General features: G+C 40.1%; 1 protein-coding gene across 8 annotated transcripts in view; it reads right to left on the bottom strand.

Annotated features, from left to right (window-relative positions):
• ep400 (E1A binding protein p400) overlaps nucleotides 1-26,376 on the bottom strand; it is a 151,469-nt gene that overhangs the window by 105,099 nt on the left and 19,994 nt on the right. For 6 of the 8 annotated variants that reach the window (XM_043715351.2, XM_043715350.2, XM_043715352.2 and 3 more), the window contains 2 exons: nucleotides 4,818-4,940; nucleotides 644-1,083 (listed from right to left, as the gene is read on the bottom strand). In XM_043715351.2, the coding sequence (XP_043571286.2) occupies nucleotides 644-1,083; nucleotides 4,818-4,940 (563 nt within the window). The remainder of the gene's footprint in view (nucleotides 1-643; nucleotides 1,084-4,817; nucleotides 4,941-26,376) is intronic. The other 2 variants (XM_043715354.2, XM_043715356.2) reach the window with 1 other exon arrangement.

Genomic DNA, 26,376 nt, shown 5'->3' with positions numbered 1-26,376 from the left:
ATACAGGTTAACAATATTTCTTTTACAAAACGCACTAGGGTACATTTGGCTAGATTCCCAATCTGGGAACTAGAAGCAAATAATTTTGCATAAGGGTTGCATAGAAAATAACAGCATGAGCAAGCTTGTTCCATCATTCAATGTGATGATGGTTGATCATTCAATTCAGCACCTTGTTCCCACTTTCTGCATACATACTTTGACTGCCATGGGGAGTAGTTGAGGTAAATCATATCAATTGTATCAAAGAGCAACTGGATAATCACACAATGAGTAAAGAATAAAAGGCTTTGCTGATATATTGAGATAAACAATGGGGTACATAAAGTTTTTAAGGGTCACTGACCAGAATGATTAACTCTGCTTTCTCTCTGCAGATGCTGCCAGACATGCTGAGTTTTTCCAGCAATTTCTGATTATGTTTGTGATTGTAATTAGAATAATGAATGTCAGAAATACAAAGTAGTTAGCTAAAGCCAGAAATTATGATACTAATGGAAGCACAGAAAGTATCTACAGTGAAGTATATTCACAGATGTCAACATGTCTTTGGTTTCTGCTTGAATCATTACAGTTTAAAAAGGTAACTTTCATCTTGATCAATAGATTTGGCACACAAATCACCTTCACACAGTATATTTACCTGCTGTTGAGGAAGGTGTGCTTGTGACTGAAGTTGTGCTGACGGTTGGGTTTGCATCGGCACATGAAGTGGAGCTTGCACCTGCTGCTGGAGCTGAACTTGAAGCTGGGTCTGAGACTGAGAAAGAGAAACAGGTTGCTGCTGAGCCTTGATTTGTGGAAGATTTTGAGGCTGGGGTTGGGGCTGGAGAAGAGGCTGGGTGTGAAGCTGGGGATGGGGTTGCAGCTGGGTTTCAACCACGTGTTGTTGTGTTAACTGAATAGTAGCTGGGAGTGATGTCAATGGCATAACTGTAGGTTGCAGTCTGCCAGGCAGCTGGGGTGGAGGCGTGTGCAGGCTAGCTGCGTTCTGCACTGGAGGTCCTTTGGAAGGGTCGTATTGCTGTTGGTTTTGTTTCTGGCCACCAAGCTGTATCGTCTGAGGAGTAGGGGGCATTCCACCTGAGGAAATGTGAAGCACAGAGAACGTAGAGTTAGCATTATTTGTTCTCGTCTTAACGAAGTCATTTACTTCTAGTGAATGGTGAATGTATGCAATTAACATAGTATAAATATCATCCATAGTGTCAGACTGTGAAGCAGTGCTAAAAACAAAATCTACGAGATCATGGATTTCATAAACAGTGAAATAGAGCATAAAAGTTACACTAACTGTTTAGACAACATTGGTTAGCCATCAGCTGGCAATATTGTGACCAGTTCTGGACATCTCACCTTCAGAAAGACATCAACACCTTAGGGAGGGAGCAGAGAAAATTCACCAGGGTGAAGAACTTCAGTCATGTAGTGGAACATGAGAAGTTGGAAACATTCTTGTTAGAAATGAAAAAGGTTAAAAGGGCAGATGTACTTATGTTCAATACCATGAGGGTTTTGGATAGAGTGAACGAGAAGAAACTGTTTCCATGGCCAGAGTGTTGATAACAATTTGGTAATGAATTTTAAAAACTGGTAAAGTAACCGGAAATGAGATTACCTTTCTACGAATACAACACAGAGGTCTGATGATCTAAAGTGAACTGACTGAAAGGTAGTGGAAACAAATTCAATAGCAACACTCAAAAAGAGACTGGATAAACATTAAAGTTGCAGAGTTTTGGACAATGTGGCTAATCAGATAGCTCCTTCCAAGAGGCAAAACGGACAAAATGGGCCAAATACACTCCTTCCAAGTTGTATGATCAAACGTGTGCTTCTCTACTACATAACAGTTCTTCTTAAATTCCTATGTAGAGCTACTCAATTCCCAAATATCTCATAAAAGATGCCCTTGATGTAAAATAATTCTTAAAACCAAACCTGATTGAAATCAAACTGAACCTTGTCAGCACACTTGACGAAAGGGAATAAAAAAATTCTTGGCACAGAATTCCTTGTCGAGATTCAACACTGGCTTTTCTGTCATCATGCTCTATCGAATTTTTAGAAAAATAGTTTACTGATACCAGAAGTAAATTAACTCAATAAGCCATTGTAAAATTTCACAGAAGCAAATTTACTGAGCCAGCTCAACCCTAGAGGGTTCAATCCGACTTAAACAGATAAAACACAGAGTTGTCTCAAACTTGTAAGTGAAGTTCATGTCGGGGGTTATGATGATGATATATACAACTAAACTGTTTGTGAGACTGCAGAATTGTAAATGCAATTATGATTATTGGGTTTCTGGTGCAGGAACAGAGCAGGAAGCAGAAAATCAAATGCTGAAAGAAACAGCCTTTTTTCACTCTAATGTCAAATATACAGTCCCCTATTCCTGCCATAACTGCTCTGTGAAAGATACGTATGATACCATTAATTTACAAAGTTAAATAACGCAAAATACAGAATCCACAAGGCGATGCGGAAGCTTTACATGAGCAGTTTGAACCTAAGGATATAGAAAGAAACTTACCACTCAAGTCACCTGCAAATTATAAGCACTTCATTTTCAAATTAGTCTATTTACCTTCAAATTTTGTACAAAACAAACGTTGGTCATTCTGGGAATTTAAGCATGCACATTCAGTTAATGACCTGTTAATGACTTAGAAAAACAGCAAACAGGCATGTCAATAATGGCAGACTGGAACAAGTTGTGCATTACACATAGTGCAAGTTAACCCACCTATACAGTTTGACCTTACAGCTCTGGCAACATACAGGAACTGCAAGGAAAACAAAGACCGACTCAATACCCACCAACATGCTCAGATATCTATCTTGGGAAATGAGAGTTAAAGAAAACAGAACACGTCATTCAGACAAAAGTTGAATTACACCACAAATTCCCCACAGGCTCCCTCTCCAGAGGTACAGTTTTAAAGCACCAAGAAACACGCTCTCACTTCATAGAGCTTGGAAGAAGCTAATGTGTGCCTAGTCAGTGAAGATAAAGTATTTTTTTCCTTGGCTGAGTAAACATTATTCTGAACAAGGTGAAACTTATTAAGATTGAAGTGATCGTTATGTAGGCTAAGTAACAACTGTCAATGCACTTCTGTTTCACACATTATGATGCAATAAGGCGTTATAGAATAGTAAGCATTATTTTAAGAGCAATTGAGTGGTTCAGAGCGTTTAGAATGGAGGTAAGCCATCCAATGTTTGTTGGGAGGTTTGCTTTGACACATGTTGTTTCAAAACTGCAGAGCCACTTACAGAATGTGCAATCCTGATGATATGCTGGAATCAGTTAGGGACTGACTTCAAGCACTGATAGCAACACTGAAATGGTTATACACAGTGATATTGTCTATTTTTCTTGCACAGATCTTGACTGATAAATCAGGAAAAGTTCTCCCAACCAAAATGCACATGACTGGCCTGTAAATATTAGTTCAATGCTAAATTCAGCCTGTAGCATTACATGTGACTTGACGTGATTGTTTGTGTTAGTCATCAAAAACTTAGGGTTCAAATTCAAAGAAATAAAGATGCTACATTTATACAGCGACTGACATACTTCAAGACATTTTAAAAAGTGTTTTACAGCCGACGGACTTCACTTTTGAAGTATAGCCAATATGCCTACGAGGAAGTCCCAATCACAGCAATAAGAAAATATCCAGATGATCAGTTTTAAAACAGTTTTGGGTAAATATCAGTCAGTAAACTGGTGAGACTTCCTGCGCTTTTCTTCATATATTGAGTGTGAAATCTTTGCCTCCATCTGAGAGCAAAGACAGGCATTCAGTGAACATCTCACCCAAGAGAGGGTACTTCAACAGTACAGCGATGCCTCAGTATAGAACTGAAGGACTAGTGTAGTTGAAGTGTTTGAAAACCACAACCCTTTGATTCAGAGGAGTGTGTGTCACAGTTGACACCTGAAGACTTTTCATGGAATATAAGAGGAATGTGAGGAAAAGCAGAAGGTGCAATAAAATATGGCACTACTTAATGACAATCATGAGTATAGAAAAATAAAACTGGAAGAAGGGCATATGCATCAAATTTCAGAATACAAGGTACCTCTCTGAAAGGATCTGATGCCTACCTAACAGGTTAACAGATCACCTGTAAGTCCTTCTTTACCTTTATGATTAGAAAGTGCTAAAAATGAAAAGTTGATGTCTACACACCACAAGTTGGCCACACCATGCATGTATCTACTGGAAAACATAAAGCACATTCCAAACAGAATTTTAAACAGTCTGCATTAAAAGAAAAAGCAAAGTTATGTTCAAAACCTCATTAAAGGACAAGTATGCTTTCCTCAGAGATCAATGTGCTCTGAAACACCAATTGTGAGAGCGTACGTCGATACACAGTTTGAAAACATCACATACTGCATTTATATTACACTGATACTTTCAATATAGCACAGCCCTCTTTCTAACGCACCAATTAACTCACTGGAAGGCAGTATCATTAACATGGATGGAACTGAGTTTATAATTTCTCGCAGCCTCTCCCTGTAAACAGAAATTTTAGCCTTTTGAAAATGTCGCTCATGTTCATGCATACTGGTTGGATTGTGGGCACTTTAAAACTGGCATTGTTCACAATCATTAAAGTTCGGAGTAAGAAACAGAATAGAAACGAAACCCTTACTGAAACCATTAATCTCACTTTAAATAGATGGATACTCGGTCAAAGGATGTTTACACACAAGCTAAGTAAATGAAAAAGGTCCTTGTAAATGAGAGAAGACATCAAAATGTGTATGTGAAGATGTGTTTGTTATCTCTTACCCTGCACTGTTGGCATGAGTTGCTGTAAGGGAACAATAGCTGGAGATCCTAAAGTAGTCATAGTTGTATGCTGGAAAACCATTCCATGACGACCACCTTCTATCCGTGGCCTTTTATTCTGATCTGAAGTCAAAAGCAAAACACAGAGTTCGCAATATTATGCAATAACAAAAAAGCTTACTGAAGCATCTCCTCTTCAAGGTCAACGCAGACTTGCTCATCATGCATGAAACTTCTGACTTTCAGCAAATGCCTTAACTCTTTCAAGACTTCATTGGAAGAATTTGTAAAATGATTTAAAAGCTTCAAAGTATTGTGCAAATTAGTGAACAGCCAGGTACCTCACTTCAATGCTTCCAAGGGCCAAACTAATGGTGCAAGGGGTGCAGTATATTGAAAGTATCAGATTTGTGTGTGATGGGACACTGTTGTTACATCACATTATATGCAGCATGCACTCACTCAATGGCACTCCGGCTAGTGATATAGGCACATTTTCCACAGCATGAAGATCTGAGGAAGCTCTTTGGGGGTTTTCAACTTAAATAAAAAAAAATGATGAGCAACATTAGGTTAGTGAGAAAGCATTATATAAGAGGCATATAATGCGACATGTATACATTAGAATAAGCTCTATATGTACCTCAACCACATCTTACTGCAAATTAAATCTCTTCATTTGACATAATAACTAACTAAACTTAATAGATTATAGATATCAATCCATCTTGGACTTTCAGCCCACCACATTTAGCCTTTAAAGTATTATCCTAGTTATGAATACAGACTAACCTTTCAAGCTTTAGTGAAGTGCAGACTTGCAGATCAGTTGATTGAGGTTTAGAGGTTATGAAGGGAATACATTGAGTTGTCATGCCAATTAAATTGGTTAAAGGAAGGGGTCATATTTCAGATTACAAGTTTTTATAGTCCAGTTTTTTTAGAATCAATTTTCAATATCAGCAAGTGAAACTCTGGAACAGGCTCAGAATTTGATATTCCTTCAAATGAGAATGGAAGCATTTTCTCGGTATAACGATGATCATTTCACAAAGGGATGGATGGTACAAGGAATTAATCAGGGCCAGACTGATCCCCTAGATTAGTTTTAATTGGTTTAATGGATCAGATTTACTTTTCCCAAATTGGCCTGGGCCTTTCTTCTCACCCAACAGATCACAAGGTTCCAGATGGGATAGACAGTATTTAGCTAACATCTAAGTAATTTTGCTTCATGTTAATCTTAGTATTTAAAATGCACAAGGCATCACAATCATATAGGTACAGACTGAGCAAAAACAATGACTGCAGATGCTGGAAACCAGATTCTGGATTAAATGCTGGAAACCAGATTCTGGATTAGTGGTGCTGGAAGAGCACAGCAGTTCAGGCAGCATCCGAGGAGCAGTAAAATTGACGTTTTGGGCAAAAGTCCTTCATCAGGAATACAGGGTACAGACTGGATGGACCAAAGGATCTGTACCTGTCCATCACTGTGCAGAAGGACGTTCTGAGCAAGTAACACACCCAAATGTACAAAATGGCATTCGCAAAATGCTTACATTTTGTTTTCACAGCTCAAGACTGTCAGAATGTGGGAACATATTACTTATTGGTATAATGTATACATACTGCAAAAAGTTAAGAATCACACAACACCAAATTATGGTCCAACAGGTTTATATGGAAGCACTAGCTTTCGGAGCACTGCTGTTGTGTGTTGTGTGATTTTTAACTTTGAAACCCAAGTCCAACACCAGCACCTCCACATCATATTACAAAAAAGCTGGTCAGTCACAATGCTAAGGAGAAAAAAATGAATGATGACCTCTCACCTTATTAGGGATCATGTCTAAAATGATCTCCAAAAGTAAACCAAACAGCAAACAGAGACTTCACACAGCCAACAAAAAATGTGCACAAAAATCAACAAAGACTAGCTATTAAATTAAATTTTCAGCTAAAACGAGTGATCATCTCAGGAATATTGACAATCCTGTTATTAGGGTAAATTGAATGTATTATGTTGCTTAATTTTAATCAGAGTATTTAGTATAATCTCAAACTTTGATAAATTTGTAATTGGCTGAAGTCTTTTATCATCAGCAATGATTATCTGTGCAACTTATTTAATCATGATATAAGCTCCTAAACGAGCATCTACTATTAGAATAAGAACAGCCATAGCAATTTGCATTTACATAGTGTTCATATGACACACCCAAAGATGCCTCAAAGCATTTGGGCCAATGGACTTTAAAAATACTGTCACTGTTGTAAAATAAGAAAGACAGCACCCAATGTGCCCATTGCAAGCTCTCAGAAAAAGTGATGCAATAATGATAAGATCATGTTTTTGATGATGGCCTTCTTCAAAATAATGCATGGTTCCTTTACAGCTTTGGTCTAACATCTCATTCAAAAGACAAGGCCTCTAACAATTCTGTGCTACTACAAGACTTAAAGCTGGAATAACTGCACTCAGAAGGAGTGCATTCATAAATGAGCTATAATTGCCACTGTTAAATATCTGCATAAGTAGACTTTGCCAGAGGAGCATCGACATTGTTGAGAGCCAACCACATAAGCATAATAAGCCATTCTTTAAATAATTTATATACTAAAACAGCCCTAACACATAGGCTGACTGTGTGCAAGTAATATTAGAAATATCAAATAATAATCTTTATTAATGGAGTAAATATGATAAATCTATGCATAACAAATACTACCTTGAACTCTATATAGAGGGTTGGTAAAGTAGATGAAGAGAAATGGCTTTAATTGTGGGGAAATCCTAATCCAGGATCCTGAATTTAGTGTTGTCACTTATAAATCCAATTGGGAATAATTCAGGAGAAACCTAATTATCCCGAGATTAGTAAGAATCTGGAAGTTTCTGCCAGGAGTGGGTAATTGAGGCAAACAGTATAATGATATTTAAGAGAAGGTTCAGATATATTTTGAGATGAGGGAAGAATGAGGCCTGCACGGAGTATAAAAATTGAAATAGGCAGAACAGTCCATCTCTATGTCCAAGGCAGAGACTGCAACATAACAAAAGAAAACCACAGTTGTTAGCACTAAAATGAAGGCCACTGGGAAAACAATCACAATTTCAACCCCTGGACAAAAGCCCGAATCAGGACAGCTCATTGTTAAGTAAGGGAGGAAGGGAATTACTACTACAAACACTGGCATAAAGGAAAAACTCTTAACAATAAGCAAAGTAGAAAGTACTGGAGTCAGAGCAGGTTGGCAAGCGAAAGGCAAAAGCTGAAACCACATTCAATAAGCAAAAGTAGCATGCTGCTTAATGAGATTGTTGAAAAGATTGTGGCTGCTAGAGTTCTAAACCTCACCCACTCTCTGTCCAGTCACTGTATTGGCTCCTGTACTGGTGCCATCTTTACATCAAACCGATCAAACACTTTCCTAATGTAAAAGCCTATCCCGTATCTGGTCAGTCCTCAATCTTCTCTTTTCTAAAGAAAAGATCCCCAGTCTGTGAAATCTATCCAAGAATCAAAAACTCTCAGCCCGGTTATCTTTACAACTGTAGAATTTTACAGTACAAGAGGCCATTTGACCCAGGTCTGTAATGGCTGCCAAAAGAGCAAGTTCCATTCTCCTTATTTCCGTGGTCCTTAAATTTTATTCCTTTCAACATCCATCCAGCTTCCTTTTAAAATCTCCTATGAAATCCACTTTGACCACTTCCCCAGGCAACACATTCCAAATCCTAACAACTTGGAGTAAAGGATTTGGAGATGCCGGTGTTGGACTGGGGTGTACAAAGTTAAAAATCACACATCACCAGGTTATAGTCCAACAGGTTTAATTGGAAGCACACTAGCTTTCGGACCTGATCAAGGAGCATTACTCCGAAAGCTAGTGTGCTTCCAATTAAATCTGTTGGGCTATAACCTGGTGTTGTGTGATTTTTAACTTTGGAGTAAAGGAGTTTCTCTTCATTTCACTCATAACTCTTTTGACAATTTACACGTTGAAAATTGTTCACCATTTTAACCACCTCAATAAGGTCACCTCTTAATCTTTTCTGCTCCAAGGAGAATAAGCCCAACTTTTTGAATCTTTTTGTATTTAAAATATCTAATTCCTGGCATCATTCAAGAAAATCTTCTTTACACACTCTCCAGTGCTTTAACATCCTTCCAAATGTGGTCACTTCCTTGCTTTTATAGTCTATGTCTCTATTTTAAACTCAAGAATCCTATAAGCCTTCCTAGCAACTGCTTCAACTTGCCTGGTCACTTTCAGAGAATTCTGTACTTGAGCCTCAAGATCCGTCTGCTCTTGCACTCCTCTTGAAGTTCTACCATTGAGCCTGTAATAACTCTCCATGTTTCTTCTCGCAAAATCTATTATATCATATTCCTCTGCATTGAAATTCATCTGCCAGATGTCTGCCTATTTGGCCAACTTATCAATGTCCCTCAGAAGTTGCTCATCATCATCATCATCATACTCTCCCCAGCTTAGTACCATCTGCAAATTCAGATTTTGCCCTCAACAGCCATCTCCAAAATCATTTATATAAAATAGAAAAAGCGACGATCTCATCACCAATTCCTGGGAACACCATTTTCAATTTGTTTCCAGTCTGAGAAATTCCCTCGGTTTCCTATCTTTTAATCAATTTCTAATCCATTTTGCCAAGGAGCCATCAACCACAAACATTTCTAATTTCCTAACCAACCTGCCATATGGCACCACATAAAGTACTTTCTGAAAGTCCTAATAAACAATATTTATAACACTACCCTCATCCACTGCCTATGTCACCTCATCAAAGATCTCAATTAAAGTTGTGCCCTTGACAAAGCCATATTGACTGCCTAGTATTAACTTATTTTTCTCTATATAAGTATCTAATCCCACATTATGGACTCCATTAGTCTTCTCATTGTTGAGGTCAAATTGACAGCTCTGTAGTTTCCGGAGTTATCCTTTGCCTCTTTCTTAAACAATAGTGTCACATTCACATTCCTCCAGTGCCCCAGTGCTTTACATTACATTTTTTTAATATAACAGAAACCAGATCTGTTCATAATATTCTAAGTATGGTCTAATCAAAGTTCTATGTAATTTTAATATTATAAATGAAACAAAAACATTTCCAAGTCTTACTAACAGTGAATGGTTTAGCACAAGGGATCCAGGACCTTAGGTGGATGGAGAAACTAAGAGAAGCTGGAAGGAGTTGCTGATAAAGGAAGTCAAGGGATAATTTAATAATGCATGTTCAAAATCATCAAGGGCTTTGATAGCTAAGAATGAGACAGTTTCCACTGGTCAGAGGGTTAATACTCCGAGGATACAGCTTTAGGCTCATTAACAAAAAGAATCTGAAGGAAGGTGAGATTTGTTTTGATCCAGTTAGTTGGTTGTTTTGATCTGGAACACACTGAAACAGTAGGTGGATTAATCCAAATGGCTTTTTAAAGTGAACCGAATGCTGGAAGGAGGAACTCTTCTTCCACTATGGGGGAAACACAGCAGCTGAGTAATTCTGTATGACTAACTCTTTCAAAAAAAAACCCAATACAGGCAAATGACCCAATGGCCTCATTTGGTGTGCGTCACTCTGTAACACGTCATTGATGATCAAATATTTATGTCCCTGGGGAAATTTCAAACAATATTTCTCAGGCACTTTTTGAACCAAAGCAATTGTGACAATTTCCATTTGGTTCAAAAAAAAATTCCAACTCCTTAAATATTAGCAGAAAGCTAATCAGAAAATAGCACAGAACACAAGTAAATGATTCTACCTACTAGGTCCGCATCAATGCTTTCAAAGATCAATCCAATTAGCCCTGCTCTTTCCCCATAGCTCTGCATTTTTTTGTTCCAAGTAATTATCCAACTGTCTTCAAAAGATACAACTGAATCTGTATCTGCTACCCAATTAATTAGATTCCAAATCTTAGCCACTCTTTCATAGAGCAGCCTTTCAGCATGCTAGCGCAGTTATTTTGGTAACTATCTTAAATCTATACCCTTTGATTATCAACCCTTAAGGAAATGGTTCTCAAAAAAAAGTCAATAATTGATCTTTATAGTTTGTCAGTGGACATAGTCCATGCCGTTTTAAAATAAAAATGTTCTCTCAACTGGTGTCTTAGCCAGTCAACTCAGGACTACTGGAATCCCACAACACTCTAGAACAATCAATGGAGCTTCATTACACAGCTCTTCCAGAAACCGCCATCATGGGCGATACTGGTGTAGAGTGCTGAAACGTCCATTGTGCGGAGGAACGCTCCGGGCTTGACTAGTCAGTGTTCTTCATAGCTTTCAATGTCATCGATGACGATGAGCATCTCACCAAGATTATCCCTACACCTCCACTTCTCGCATTCAAACAACTGTCAAACCTTAAACAGACCATCGTTCGCAGCAAACTACCCAACCTTCAGGACATCAACCCGCAACACCACACAATCCTGCCATGGCAACCTCTGCAAGACATGTCAGATCATTGATATGGACACCACCATCACACATGGGAACACCACCCAGCACATACATGGCAGATACTCATGTGACTCTGCCAATGTGGTCTATTTCATAATGATGTAAGTAAGGATGCCCCAAGGCACGATACATTAGCAAGCCCATGCAGATGCTATGGCTACGGATGAATGGACACCGCACAATAATTGCGAGACAGGAATGTTCCCTCCCAGTCGGGAAACACTTCAGGGATCAAGGACATTCAGCCTCCAATCTTCAAGTAAGCATCCTCAAAGGAGGCCCTCAAGATAATCAACAATGCAGAATCGCAGAGCAAAAACTGATAGCCAAGTTCCACGTCCATGAAGGCAACCTCAACCACAATCTTGGGTTCATGTCGCACTGCGTGACCCCACCAGACTGTTCTGTATCTATAAGACCTTCCTTACTGTCCTATTTTGACACTATCGCCCTTTGTGGGTGGCACGGTGGCACAGTGGTTAGCACTGCTGCCTCACAGCGCCTGAGACCCAGGTTCAGTTCCCGCCTCAGGCAAACTGTGTGGAGTTTGCACATTCTCCCCGTGTCTGCATGGGTTTCCTCCGGGTGCTCCGGTTTCCTCCCACTGTCCAAATATGTGCAGGTCAGGTGAATTAGCCATGCTAAATTGCCCATAGTGTTAGGTAAGGGGCAAATGTAGGGGTATGGGTGGGTTGCGCTTCGGCGGGTCGGTGTGGACGTGCTGGGCCGAAGGGTCTGTTTCCACACTGTAATGTAATCTAATCTAAATTGCTATGTTCTCTCAACCTTAATTAGTTTGCATGGTTTTGGAATACTTATTACTTTGCTTAGACCCCTAACATGTGACTCATACTTACCATGTTACTCCAGTCATTTGGTTTGTTTCCAGCACCTTTTTATTTTTGATTATTTGTAATTACCTCTCTACCTCATTTAGTCAGATTATAGGTCACCCCCTTTACTTGATATTCAGCTGTTGACACTTTCCTCACACCAACTGACACTTTTGATCACCTGCAGAGACTTATTATTCAACAGTTCACTCATATCATTTGTACGATCTTTTGATCTCAATGCCTATAAATTTGGCATCTGTTTGCTTCTCTGTCACTTCACATGAAGGAGCAGCGCTCAAAAAGCTTGTGATTTCAAATAGACCTGCTGGACTACAACCTGGCATCATGTGATTTCTGAGTTTGTTTCGAACACCAACCCAGAAGATTTACTTTCTTTTTGAGAATTAAGAGCAATTCATTGTAAATGTGAAATTATGCTGCTCTTCCTGTTCTTTACAAACTTTTATGTAGTCTTCGCAAACAGGTTTCTCCTGCTCACTGTCCTGAATCTATCTTTTTGTAAAATTGAGGCTCCCTCATCTTAGAGCCCTTAATTGCTAAAAACATTTCATTTCTTTCTACTCTATTTAATTCCTTCATCATTTTAAATACTTCAATAACGGGGTAGGCAATAATCTCATGATATGGTTTGTTAATCCAGAGACCCAGGAAATGATCTGGTGATCCAGGTTCACTAGCAGATAGTGGAATTTGAATTCAAAAAGAATCTGGAATTAAACAGTCTAATTATTACCATGAATCTATTGTCGATTGCTGGAAAATCCCATCTGGTTGACTATGTCCTTTAAGAAAGGAAACTTCTTACATCCTTACCTGGACGCATGCAACTCCAGACCCACAGCAATGTCGTCAACTCTTAACTGTTCTGAAATTGGCAATAAATGTTGACTTAGCCAGCGAATCCCTCACCCCATAAACAAATGAGTTTAAAAAATTGTTTTTGTTTCCTCACATCAAGCTACATTGCTCTTTTTCCATTTTGGCATTCTTCTTCTTATAGGAGGGGACCCAAATTCATGGCATTTATACCAAACTTAGAAGAGTAATAGCAGTGCCAGTTCATGGTCCCCAAGCCTCACATGCAGTCAGCCAGCAAAGAAAGTCGGAATCTTTCAAACTGGTCATGTATGACTGCTGTCAGACTATTTGTGGCCACACAAGTCTGGTGTTTTGTGCAGCTATGTCACAGGCACCTTCTGAGTCCAGTGTGATACCAGATTTTAAAAAGACAATCAAGACTGGATACAACTGCATCAACAATTAACTTAGATAAAAGTGGCAACACAAGCTTTGCTAAAATTGCTTTCCATTGATGCAAACTGGAAAAAAAAAGGTTAAACATTTGTAGCTTGCAGCAAATTACCTCTCCTGAAATAAAAATAATTATACCATAATATCACTCAGCAAGTTAATGCAGACTCATTTCAGAAAAAAAGCAATTTTTTTTATTGCTGTTTTAAATTATAAAAGCAATGCATAGTAATCTGCAACCAGACGATGGAAATCTTATGCTGATATTTCATTGCTATCAAATTGATTAGGAATGAACCACAGAAGGTGAAAAGAATCTACAATAGCAGGCTATGTAGGCCAAATGGAAGGAAGATTTATTGGAAATGGAAATGGAATTCAGAATAGCAGAATTGTTAGAGTGGAGGAGGCAGCCAAAAGGCCACAAGGAGGCATTTGGCCTATATGATAGATTGCAGGCAAACAAGTTATCCAAATCCTCAATTCATCTGTAAACATCCTTCAGGGAGGGGAACCTGTCCTGTTGGTGACTCCACAAAGCAATGTGGTGGACACCCGTTAACCTTTAAAGTTGTCTGGTCAGGGCAACTAGTCCAATAAAAGTGGGCACATTAAAATACTCCATATCTCTAAAATCATTTTTTTCTAAATCAAGCAGTAGTACACTGTAAACAACTGGCCAGTTAAGGCAAAAGTATTTACAATTTTTAAATGCTTCTCTCCAACAAATAGAGATTGTGCTGCTTAAATCATACTACATGTACAAATACAACAAATCATGAATTACAATTGTCAATGCAAATTACACACACAATTCTAAAATGTGAACTTTAGTTAAATTTGATTTCCAGACCGGAGTCTAATGTTATCAATTATTAAATCAATGTCTTGAAATTCAGTCAGTCAGTGAATCAGAACAGTGAGTTGCTCAGATTAACTTCCCATTGTCCAGAAATGGTTTAAGAATTTCACCCAGACCTAACCCAAGTTAGTGGTCTCTTCAGTCTGATGGAGATGTAAAATGATCATTTCAGTTAAGTATAGAATGACCAAATGTCTGTTCACAAAATACTGGAACACCATGACAAAATAAAATTAGCATTTCCATATACAACCACTAAAATGAACACAAAAAGACAGACGAGTTAAGGGCATAGTTTAACATGTGGAATCATGATGTTATAGCCAGGTTTCTGATGGCAGAGGACTGGCAATTCAACATTCCAGTGTAAAGGATCTTCAAGGCATGACAGAGAAAGGTGTTGCATTAAGGAGTCAGCTACTGCAGCAAAGAGGGATGATATCTTGGAAGGGTCTTCAACTGAGGCTTTATGGATACAGTTTAGGAATAAAAAGGGGGCAATCACACTGTTGTAAGTGTATTAGAGACACCCCTCCCCCAACAGTCAGTGGCAATAGAGCAGCAGACACACAAACAATTCAGGGAGTTGTTTAAAAAAAAAGGGGATTTCAGCTTTTCCAACATTAGTTGCTTAGACATTGGTGTAAAGGGTTTAGAGGTGACCGATTTCTTGAAATGTATACAGTAAAAAAATGTAGAAGGCCCAAATGGTGCAGTGCTGCATCCAGTTCTGGGGAATGACGCCCGACAGATGACAGGGGATGCATTTCAATTAAAGTGTCCACATGACCATACATTTTAAGTTTGTTATGGAAAAAAAAGGTGTGTGTCAAGAAGGGTTTTGGATTGGTCTGGCCAATGTGGACTGGGAACAGGTACTTCTGGATAAAATTACAATAGAACAGTCGGAGTATTCAAAATAAAATTGGCAAGATTACAGGTACAATATGGTTCTTTTGTTTGAGTGCAAGAGCAAAACCCCCAGGGAACGCTGATGTCTCGGAATATTCATGGCTGTCTGAGAAGACAAAGAGAGGCTTTTAACAGGTGGAAAGAGAAACAATCAACAGAGCCCTAGTAGAGTATAGGAAGTGCAAGAGGAATTTAAGAAAGCAATCAGAAGAATAAAGAGGATCATGAAAAACACTGGCAGGGTCAGATTGGGTAGAATTTCAAGATATTCTGGAAGTATATCAAAAAGTGAATAACCAGGGACAGATTAAGGGCCATAAGGAACCAAGGGGGTAATCTAAATGTGGAGCCAGAGAAAATTGGTCGGGTGTTAAATCAGTATTTCACATGTCTTCACTCTGGAGTTGGACGACATAGGTATAGAATTCAAGAGGATGGACAGTGAGGTTCGTCAGCAGTTTGACATAGAGAGTGAGGAGGTAATGGGCTTAAACATGGACAAACCTTCAGGTCTGGGCAAGTTGTATCCCAGGCTGCTCTGTGAGGTGAAAGAGGAAATTACAGAGGCTTTGACCCAAAAGGTTTATTTAATTCCTCTCTGGCCAGAGGAGAGGTGCCAGAGGACTGGAGGCTAGCTAATGTGGTTTCACTTTTCAAGAAGTGTAGTAAATATAAGCCACCAAATTACAGACCACTGGTGTGAGACTCACTGGCAAGGAAACTGTTGGGAGAAACTGCTGAAGGAGAGTATTAATCTCCATCTGGACAAGCAAGGTTTGATCAGGAATAGTCAACATGGTTTTTGCAGATGGAGGTCACACCTAACAAATTTGACTGGATGTTTTGAGGAGGTGACCAAGCGTATGGATAGGGTAGCATATTCAATGTAGTTTATGTGGATTTCAGCAAAGCCTTTGACAAGGTGCGACACAGGAAACTGAAAGAAGGGAAAAGGACATGGGATCCAGGATAACTTGGCAAGGTTGATCCAAATTTGGCTTAGTGGAAGGGTAGAAGGTGGTAGTCAAATGCGGTGTGTGTGACTTGAGGCCAATATCCAGTGGGAGACCACAGGGATCAGTGCTGGGTCTCTTATTGGTGATGATAATAATAACAATAGAGAGGAAACTATGGGAGTGCCGACAAGTAGATTTGTGGAGGACAAAGATCAGCCGAGTGGTAGACAGTGAGGAGAAAAGTGTCAGGCTAAAGTGGGATTCAGAGGAATTGGTCAGATGGGGAGATTAACAGTAGATGGAATTTAACCCTGAAAAGTGTGAGGTGATGCACTTGAAGAAGCAACAAGACAAGTGAGTACCCAATGAATGGCACAACACTCGGGAAACTCAGAGGAACAGAGGGATTTTGAGCTCCTTATCCATAGTTCCCTGAAGGCGGCAGAACATGTCAATAGGGTAATTAAGGGGACATACAGAACATTTGCCTTTATCAGTAGTGGCATAGATTGTAAAAGCAGGAAGGTTATGTTAGAGCTGTACAAAACTTTGGTAAGGGTACATTGGAGTACTGTGTATAGTTCCAGTCACCACACTACAGGAAAGATATGATTGAACTGGAGGGAGGTGAAAAGGAGATTCACCAAAATGTTGCCTGGGATGAAGCAGTTTACCTACGACGAGGGACTGAATAAGCTAGTGTTGTTTTTTTTAAAAGAGCAGAGAAGGTTGAGACTGGACCTATATGAGGTGCTTAAGATGACAAGTATGGACAGGGTAGATAGAAAGCAACTGTTCCCCTTAGTTCAGGGGTCAATAAGAATGAGGCATATTTTTAAGATGAAAGGCAAGAGGTTTAGAGGGAAATAATTGTTCACCCAGAAGGTGACAAGAATCTGCAATGCACTACCTGGGAGGCTAATTGAGGTAGGGAAACCTCATAACTTTAAGAAAGTATTCAGATAGGCACTTGAAATGCAATAATATTCAACGATATGGACTAAATGCTGTAAAGTGGGATTGGTGCAGATTTAAGAGTAGTTTCTACCAGTGAAGACTTCATGGACCAAAGGGCCTCTTCTGCACTGTACAATTATACAAGTAGCTCCAATTCTAAAGTACACCAGTTAAAGTAGCTTTAAGTGAATTAATCACTTTCACATTTAATGAATTTTCAATGCTGATGGGAAACAGCACTGGAAAAGAAGGCAGCCAAGAAAATTCCTTCATAGGGGCAGCACAGTGGCTCAGTGGTTAGATCTGTGGCCTCACAGCATCAGGGTCCCAGGTTTGATTCTAGCCTCGGGTGACTGTCTGTGTGGAATTCGCACATTCTCCCTGTGTCTGCGTGGGTTTCCTCCGGGTGCTCCGGTTTCCTCCCACAGTCCAAAGATGTGCAGGTCAGGTGAATTGGCCATGCTAAATTGCCCAAAGTGTTAGGTGCATTAGTCAGATGGGGAGGGGGGGTGGGACTGGGCAGGTTACTCTTCGGAGGGTCGGTGTGGACTTGTTGGGCCAAAGGGCCTGTTTCCACACTGTAGGGAACCTAATCTAATCTAATCTGTATCCAATGGTACCGTACCAGTAGCTAGAGAAGGGGGCCACCATTGCATGCAGCTGTGGTGCCTTTGGAGTCCGCATAAGCCAACACACTGTAGTGAATCTAATCTAAATTGTGGAAGAAAAGGCACTGCATGCCCTCCCCTCCAAATTTTGCCACCTCCTAAGTGACTAGCTCTGGTATCCACACACTACTCATCGTAACTGAGGGTGCACATCCTTCTACATGTTCTCTTCTTGCAGGATCAGCAGCCCCAGCAGCAGTCACTGCTGATATGGCCAGCTGAGCAGCCCTTCCCAATTGGATGCCCAAACCTTTGATGCCCAGCATTGCATATTCCTGAATGGTGTACCATTATGCAGCCTCCCTCCCTGGTAAAGCCACATTCAGGATATCTAGCTGCTTTTTAAATAGATGATTTATCCATACCCGATTCAAAACCACAAAGGCTCTTCTATTTCTTCAAAAAGAATTTCTTTGTCTCCTGCAAATCTTACAGACTGCTACCATCTCTTGGGTCCAACAGCTCCAACTTTGGTTCTTTATTTAAAAAGAATTTTTGTTTGATTTTCTCCTCTCTAAAGGAACCCCCTCACCTATTCCACGATATAATTGCTTTGGTTCCATCTTTCATGCCAAACAATGTTTTTTTTCTTAACTCAATGGAATCTATAGAGGATTAAGGTTTATACATTCCTGTCTGTCACAGTTGAAGATATATTTTGTACAAGATTTAACTGGGGAATACAGGTTTTACTTTGAAATACTGGACTTTAAAAGTATAACATTTACAAAAGTAAAAAGACGTTAAGTTTAAAGTTAAAATGAAAAACAGAGTTGACAAGCAATTCAGATGCTAATGAAATACTTCTGATTATATTTCCCAATGAACCTTAAACAGCAAGCAACTTGCTCTTGGCAAATACCTAACTCAAATAGGTCTCTACTGTCTCAGGCCATAAACGGATTGAAAAATAGGGACAGGTACACAGAGTGAGATCCAACAAAGTCTGCAAATCAGTCTGATTTAAGCATTTTTGGCCAGAATTCAAAAGAGAATGCTGGATGGTAACGAAAGATTATTTTCTTGAACTGAACACATGCTACATAATTCACTAACCTTTCTTTACTTGTTCATGGGTGGGTATCACTGACCAAGTCAGCGTTTATTGCCCATCCTTAATTGTCCTGGGACAGTTACGAGTCAACAACCTTGCTGTGGGTCTGGGGTTATATGCAGGCCTGATCGGTTAAGGATAGCAGAGTACATTCCCTAAAGTGCATTAGTGAACAAGTTGAATTTTTACAGCAATGAAGAATGGTTACAGAATCATAGAGATGTACAGCATGGAAACAGATTCCTCGGTCCAACCTGTCCATGCTGACCAGATATCCCAACCCAATCTAGTCCCACCTGCCAGCACCCGGCCCATATCCCTCCAAACCCTTCCTATTCATATACCTATCCAAATGCCTCTTAAAATGTTGCAATTGTACCAGCCTCCACCACATCCTCTGGCAGCTCATTCCATACACGTACCACCCTCTGCGTGAACAAGTTGCCCCTTAGGTCTCTTGTATATCTTGCCCCTCTCACCCTAAACCTATGCCCTCTAGTTCTGGACTCCCCGATCCCAGGGAAAAGACTTTGTCTATTTATCCTATCCATGCCCCTCATAATTTTGTAAACCTCTACAAGGTCACCCCTCAGCCTCAGACCCTCCAGGGACAACAGCCCCAGCCTGTTCAGCCTCTCCCTATAGCTCAAATCCTCCAATCCTGGCAACATCCTTGTAAGTCTTTTCTGAACCCTTTCAAATTTCACAACATCTTTCCGACAGGAAGGAGACCAGAATTGCACACAATATTCCAACAGCGGCCTAACCAATGTCCTGCACAGCTGCAACATGACCTCCCAACTCCTGTACTCAATATTCTGACCAATAAAGGAAAGCATACCAAATGCCTTCTTCACTATCCCATCTACCTGCGATTCCACTTTCAAGGAGCTATGAAACTGCACTCCAAAGTCTCTTTGTTCAGCAACACTCTCTAGGACCTTACCATTAAGTGTATAAGTCCTGCTAAGATTTGCTTTCCCAAAATGCAGCACCTCGCATTTATCTGAATTAAACTCCATCTGCCACTTCTCTGCCCATTGGCCCATCTGGTCCAGATCCTGTTGTAATCTGAAGTAACCCTCTTCGCTGTCCAATTTTGGTGTCATTTGCAAACTTACTAACTGTACCTCTTATGCTCGCATCCAAATCATTTATGTAAATGACAAAAAGTAGAGGACCCAGCATCAATCCTTGTAGCACTCCACTGGTCACAGGCTCCAGTCTGAAAAACAACCCTCCACCACCACCCTCTGTCTTCTACCTTTCAGCCAGTTCTGTAAACAAATGGCTAGTTCTCCCTGTATTCCATGAGATCTACCTTGCTAATCAGTCTCCCATGGGGAACCTTGTCGAACGCCTTACTGAAGTCCATATAGATCATATCTACTGCTCTGCCCTAATCAATCTTCTTCGTTACTTCTTCAAAAAACTTAATCAAGTTTGTGAGACATGATTTCCCATGCACAAAGCCATGTTGACTATCCCAAATCAGTCCTTGCCTTTCCAAATACATGTACACCCTGTCCCTCCTCCAACAACTTGCCCACCATCAAAGTCAGGCTCACCAGTCTATAGCTCCCTGGCTTGTCTTTACCGCCCTTCTTAAACAATGGCATCACATTTGCCAACCTCCAGTCTTCCGACACCTCACCTGTGACTATCGATGATACAAATATCATAGCAAGAGGCCCAGCAATCATTTCTCTAGCTTCCCACAGAGTTCTCGGGTACACCTGATCAGGTCCTGGGGATTTATCCACCTTTAACCGTTTCAAGACATCCAGCACTTCCTCCTCTGTAATCTGGACACTTTGCAGGATGTAGCCATCTATTTCCCTACTGTCTTTATCTTCCATATCCTTTTCCACAGTAAATACTGATGCAAAATATTAATTTAGTATCTCCCCCATTTTCCGTGGCTCCACACAAAGGCCGCCTTGCTGATCTTTGAGGGGCTCTATTCTCTCCCTAGTTACCCTTTTGTCCTTAATATATTTATAAAAACCCTTTGGATTCTCCTTAATTCTATTTGCCAAAGCTATCACATGTCCCCGTTTTTCCCTCTTAAGTATACTCCTACTTCCTTTATACTCTTCTAAGGATTCACTCGATCTATCCTGTCTATTCCTGACATAAGCTTCCTTCTTTTTAACCAAACCCTCAATTTCTTTAGTCATCCAGCATTCCCTATACCTACCAGCCTTCCCTTTCACCCTAACAGGAATATACTTTCTCTGGATTCTTGTTATCTCATTTCTGAAGGCTTCCCATTTTCCAGCCATCCCTTTACTGCAAACATCTGCCTCCAATCAGCTTTCGAAAGTTCTTGCCTAATACCGTCAAAATTGGCCTTTCTCCAATTTAGAACTTCAACTTTTAGATCTGGTCTATCCTTTTCCATCACTATTTTAAAACAAATAGAATTATGGTCGCTGGCCCCAAAGTGCTCCCCCACTGACACCTCAGTCACCTGCCCTGCCTTATTTCCCAAGAGTAGGTCAAGTTTTGCACCTTCTCTAGTGGGTACATCCACATACTGAATCTGAAAATTGTCTTGTACACACTTAAGAAATTCCTCTCCATTTAAACCTTTAACACTATGGCAGTCCCAGTCGATGTCTGGAAAGTTAAAATCCCCTACCATAACTACCTTATTATTCTTACAAGTAGATAAGATCTCCTTACAAGTTGGTTTCTCAATTTCCCTCTGACTATTGAGATGGTCTATAATACAATCCCAATAAGGTGATCATCCCTTTCTTATTTCTCAGTTCCACACAAATAACTCCCTGGATGTACTTCCAGGAATATCCTCCCTCAGCACAGCTGTAATGTTATCCCTTATCAAAAATGCCACTCCCCCTCCTCTCTTGCCTCCCTTTCTATCCTTCCTTTAGCATTTGTATCCTGGAATGTTAAGCTACCAGTCCTGCCCATCCCTGAGCCATGTTTCCGTAATTGCTATGATATCCCAGTCCCATGTTCCTAACCATGCCGAGGTTTAATTTAGTAGTCCTACCTTGTCCCTGCCTGCCCTGACTGTTTGACTCAGTTCAGTTCTCAGCTGTATCCGTCTCAGATTGATCTCTTTCCTCACTATCTCTCTGGGTCCCACGCCCCCACCTTACTAGTTTAAATTTCCCTGCCAGTATATTAGTCCCCTTCCAATTTAGGTGCAATCCGTCCTTCTTGTACAGGTCACTTCCACCCCAAAAGAGATTCTAATGATCCAAAAATGTGAATCCTTCTCCCATACACCAGCTCCTCAGCCATGCATTCATTTGCTCTATCCAACTATTCCTGCCCTCACTAGCTCGTAGCACTGGCAGTAATCCTTTTTAAATTTCTGCCTAACTCTCTGTAATTTCCCTTCAGAATCTCAACCTTTTCCCTTCCAATGTCGTTGGTTCCAATGTGTACAATGACCTCCTGCTGGCCCCTCTCCCTTGTGAGAACATTCTGCACTCTCAGACATCCTTGATCCTGGCACCAGGGAAACAACACACCATTCTGTTTTTTCTCTGCGGGCCACATGGTCACGGTTAGACTAACTTTTAAGTCAGGACTTTTCTTTAACATTGAATACATATTTCAACATTTGTCATGGCGGAATTCAAACTCATATCCACAGAACATAGATTGGATCTCTGGATTACTTGTTCATTATGCCATCATCTCCTTCATGCGTTTATTATTGTGTATTATTACATGAAGAAAAGTTGTATTGACTGAAGTGAAACAAATTATGGTTGACATTCACTTGTGAAATGGATTAACAATAAAATCTGATCTCGTTTTCATTAAGGGTCTCTGTCTTCCACCAGAGGGACTGATGAAAGATGCATATGAAAGCAAAAACACCCAAATCACAAGTTGTTAGTACACTGCACAAATAAAACAATGGAAAGGGCAAGTCTCTAAATGTAAAATCTTTAGACTGTTTATGAGAGTCACTGACTCCATAGAACCTAAGAATATCAAATACATTAAGGTGAAAACTATCACACTCCCATAATGCAGGAGACTCTTTTAGGGCCTTCCTTACACTCCTGAACAGATTATATAGAAAAACTAACCACTGCATAGACAGCTTCTAGAATTATAATAACGTAACCATAAAACTATAACAAGTCGACATTTAGCCTATCAAGTCTGCACCAGCTATTTCAAAGAATGATCCAGCGAGGATAATCCACCATCCACATCTCTGAAATCTTTTCCCCATTAAGAGTATACCCAGTTCTCTTGGAATATTATCACAGAATCTGTTTTCAACATCCCATCAGGCAGTGTATTCCAAAAGTTTACCTCTCAAATCAGAGTTTTTCTACGTCGTCGCTAGTCCTTCAGCCTTAAATCTCTACCTTAACTAGCTGTACAAAAACAGCTTTAACCATTGCAAAGCATTCCCCTTCGTTTACTCTTTCTAAACTCATGATGGTTTTAAACATCTATATCAAATCACTTCTTGGCTTTGTTTCAAGGACAACTCCAACAGGGAGTTGGAACAAATGACTTTTATTTGGAGTCAGAAACAGTGCGGAGTGGGGTAACTTAAGAATCAGCATTTGGGCCAATATTTCCAAGTTTGCTGACAGCACAGAACTAAGAGGAAATGTGAGGAGGAAGAGGCTTCAAGGTGATTTAATCAAGTTGAGTGAGAGGGAAAATATTGTATTGATGCAGAATAATGTGGTTAAATGTGAAATTGTCCACAGAAGTAGGAAAAACAGAATGGTAAGAGTATATTTAAACAGTGGTAAATTTGGAAATGTGACGTACAAAGGGACCTGGATGCCTTTGCACATCAGTGACCAAGAGTAAGCGTACGGCTGCAGCAAGCATTTAGAAAAGCAAATGGTATGCTTGTCTTCACTGGAAGGGGATTAGAGTACAGGACCAAGCATGTCTTGCTGCAGGTGTGGACAGCGTTAATGAGACTTCACCTGGAGTACTGAATGCAGTTTGGGTCTCCTTACCCAAAAGATATACTTGCCATGGAGGGAGGTCAGCAAAGGTTCATCAGTCTGATTCCTGGAATGCAAGTATTATCATAAGAGATTGGGTTAACTAGGCCTGTATTCAAAAGGTTTAGAAGAATGAAAGGGGGAACTGCATTGAAACATATGAAATACTGGACAGGACTGGGCAGACTAGAGCACAGATGATATTTCTCTTCAACAGCAGGGGGATGAGGGATGGTCTAGGACAAGGAATCATGACCTCAGGATATAGGAAAGACCATTTAGGGCTAAGATGAGGACCAAATTCTTCACTCAGTAGTTGATGTTCTTGTGAAATTCTCTACCCCATAAAGTGATGAATGCCAACTCATTGGATATAGTTAAGAAAGAAACAGATTTCTAAACACTTAAGGCATCAACGGATACAGGGAGAGAGCAGGAGAAAAGGTGCTGAGATGGAGGATAAGTCATGGTCATACTGAATGGTCTCTTAATTTCTGTGTTTATGTTCTCCACTCTATCGGTACAAATGATATACTTCACCCCTCAAACCATTCTAGTTAATCTCTTCTGTACCCTCTTCAAAATTTCCATAAAGTATGGATAACAATACTCCAGATGGGGCTAAACCAGTGTTTTGTGGCCATGGAGCCTCACCTTTCTGGCTTTTATATTCTACATCTTTTCTTCTCAAGTCCAAACGTATGCATGCTTAATTAACTGCTTTGTTTAATCTATAATCCCATCTTTAAAAATAGGCATTCAACCACCATCACAACTCCCTCAATTCCCAGGTCTCCTTGTAAAATTGCATCATTTAGCATGTATCATTGTACTTCCTATAAAAATTTATCCCATCACACTTCTCTGCATTGAATTTCACTTGCCCTGGTTCACACAATCCACCAGTCTATGTCCTCTTGAAATCTATTACTGCCTTCCTCACTATTTGCTATGCTGCGAAGTTTTGTGTCATAAGCAAATTTAGCTCTCCAAGTCCAATACATTAATGCATGTCAAAATCTGACAACTGAATCTCAGAGAGTACACTGTATACCTCCTGCTCTTACTTCTAGCCTCCAAAGCCACTATCAGCATCTTTCATCTCTTCCGCTTTATGTAATACTCCTTTATTAAGTGCTATATAACTGGACTCTCACATAGTGCTCCACTAAACTGTTCTTTCTTTCTCCACATGACTCCCTCCTACACCTTCTGCTATCTAGACCCCCAAGTTCCCTCCTTAAACTAAATTACTATTTTTCTCTCCTCCACACCAAAATTTTACCACCACCTTGTTTTGGCTTAGTGTCAACATTTGCTTTGCTATGCACATGTAAGGTACTTCAGGCAGTTCTACCACATGCTTACGTGTATACACACATGTGAACAGCTACATCCCTAGGACTGCAACTGTCTTAGACTATGTCTCACCAGCATTTTTCCAGGGCAGTCATAGATGAGCTTAACTAGTGATGCGCATTCTCCACAAATGAATAAAATGTCAAAATACCATTATCCACCAACACCATCTACTTCGCCATAGATAATTAGCATGCGCTGTTATATTCATTTTACAGCACAGAAACAAGCCAGCTTAATTGCTCAGTGTGCTGGTATTTATATTCCACAAGGACCTCCTCCCAGTCTTCTATGGTTGCAAATGAAGAAATTCAATTAAAAATCTAGATATAAAATGCTCGTCAAATGGCAACCATGTAACCATTGTCAATTGTTGCAAAATCCCATTTAGTTCACTAATATGCTGTACAGAAGGAAATCTGCCACCTTCATCTGGTCCGGCCTACATGCAAGTCCAAACCCATGGTCGTGATTTGGAGAAGCTGGGGTTGGACTGGGGTGTACAAAGTTAAAAATCACACAACACCAGGTTAGAGTCCACCAGGTTTAATTGGAAGCACACTAGCTTTCGGAGCGACGCTCCTTCATCAGATGGTTGTGGAGGACACAACTATGAGCCCTCCACAACCACCTGATGAAGGAATGGCGCTCTGAAAGCTAGTGTGCTTCCAATTAAACCTGGTGGACTATAACCTGGTGTTGTGTGATTTTTAACTTTGCAAACCCATGGTGATATAGTTGATTCTTATCAGTCCTCTGAACAATTCAGGCTGAGCACTGGATGTTGGCCTAGTCAAAATCCCTCCAGCTTTTCTCAATCTTCCCTCACTTTGAATCACCATCACAGCCTAAACCTTTATCACCACCTTGTGGCACCATTACTAAACCCTTTCCCATTCCCACCTTAGTCTGACCACAGGTACATTAATAGCTAGTAAATAACTTCCAGTTGTTGTTGAAATCAAAAAGTGCAATTAAAACAACTGCACAGAGGCCAGTACCCTACCACCAAATCACCCTTCATTTACATGCGCACATTTCATGGAGTCAGACCAGCCAGCACAGAGCCAATCCTCAAAGAGAGGAGACTCTCTGACATTCCAGTTTATATCTGTCAGCCAGGGCTCCCGGATTAGCCTAAATTAACAGCCCCAATCAGGGATCTCATTGTCAACAAGATCCATCTAGCCAATCTCATTTCAAACACTACGG

This window comes from Chiloscyllium plagiosum, unplaced genomic scaffold (assembly GCF_037043375.1).
Source record: "Chiloscyllium plagiosum isolate Xiang-an unplaced genomic scaffold, Cpla_swu_hap1 HiC_scaffold_24, whole genome shotgun sequence".
Lineage (NCBI taxonomy): Eukaryota > Metazoa > Chordata > Chondrichthyes > Orectolobiformes > Hemiscylliidae > Chiloscyllium > Chiloscyllium plagiosum.
The sequence above is the reverse complement of the archived record's forward strand: the minus strand, read 5'-3'. Positions and strand labels throughout refer to the sequence as shown.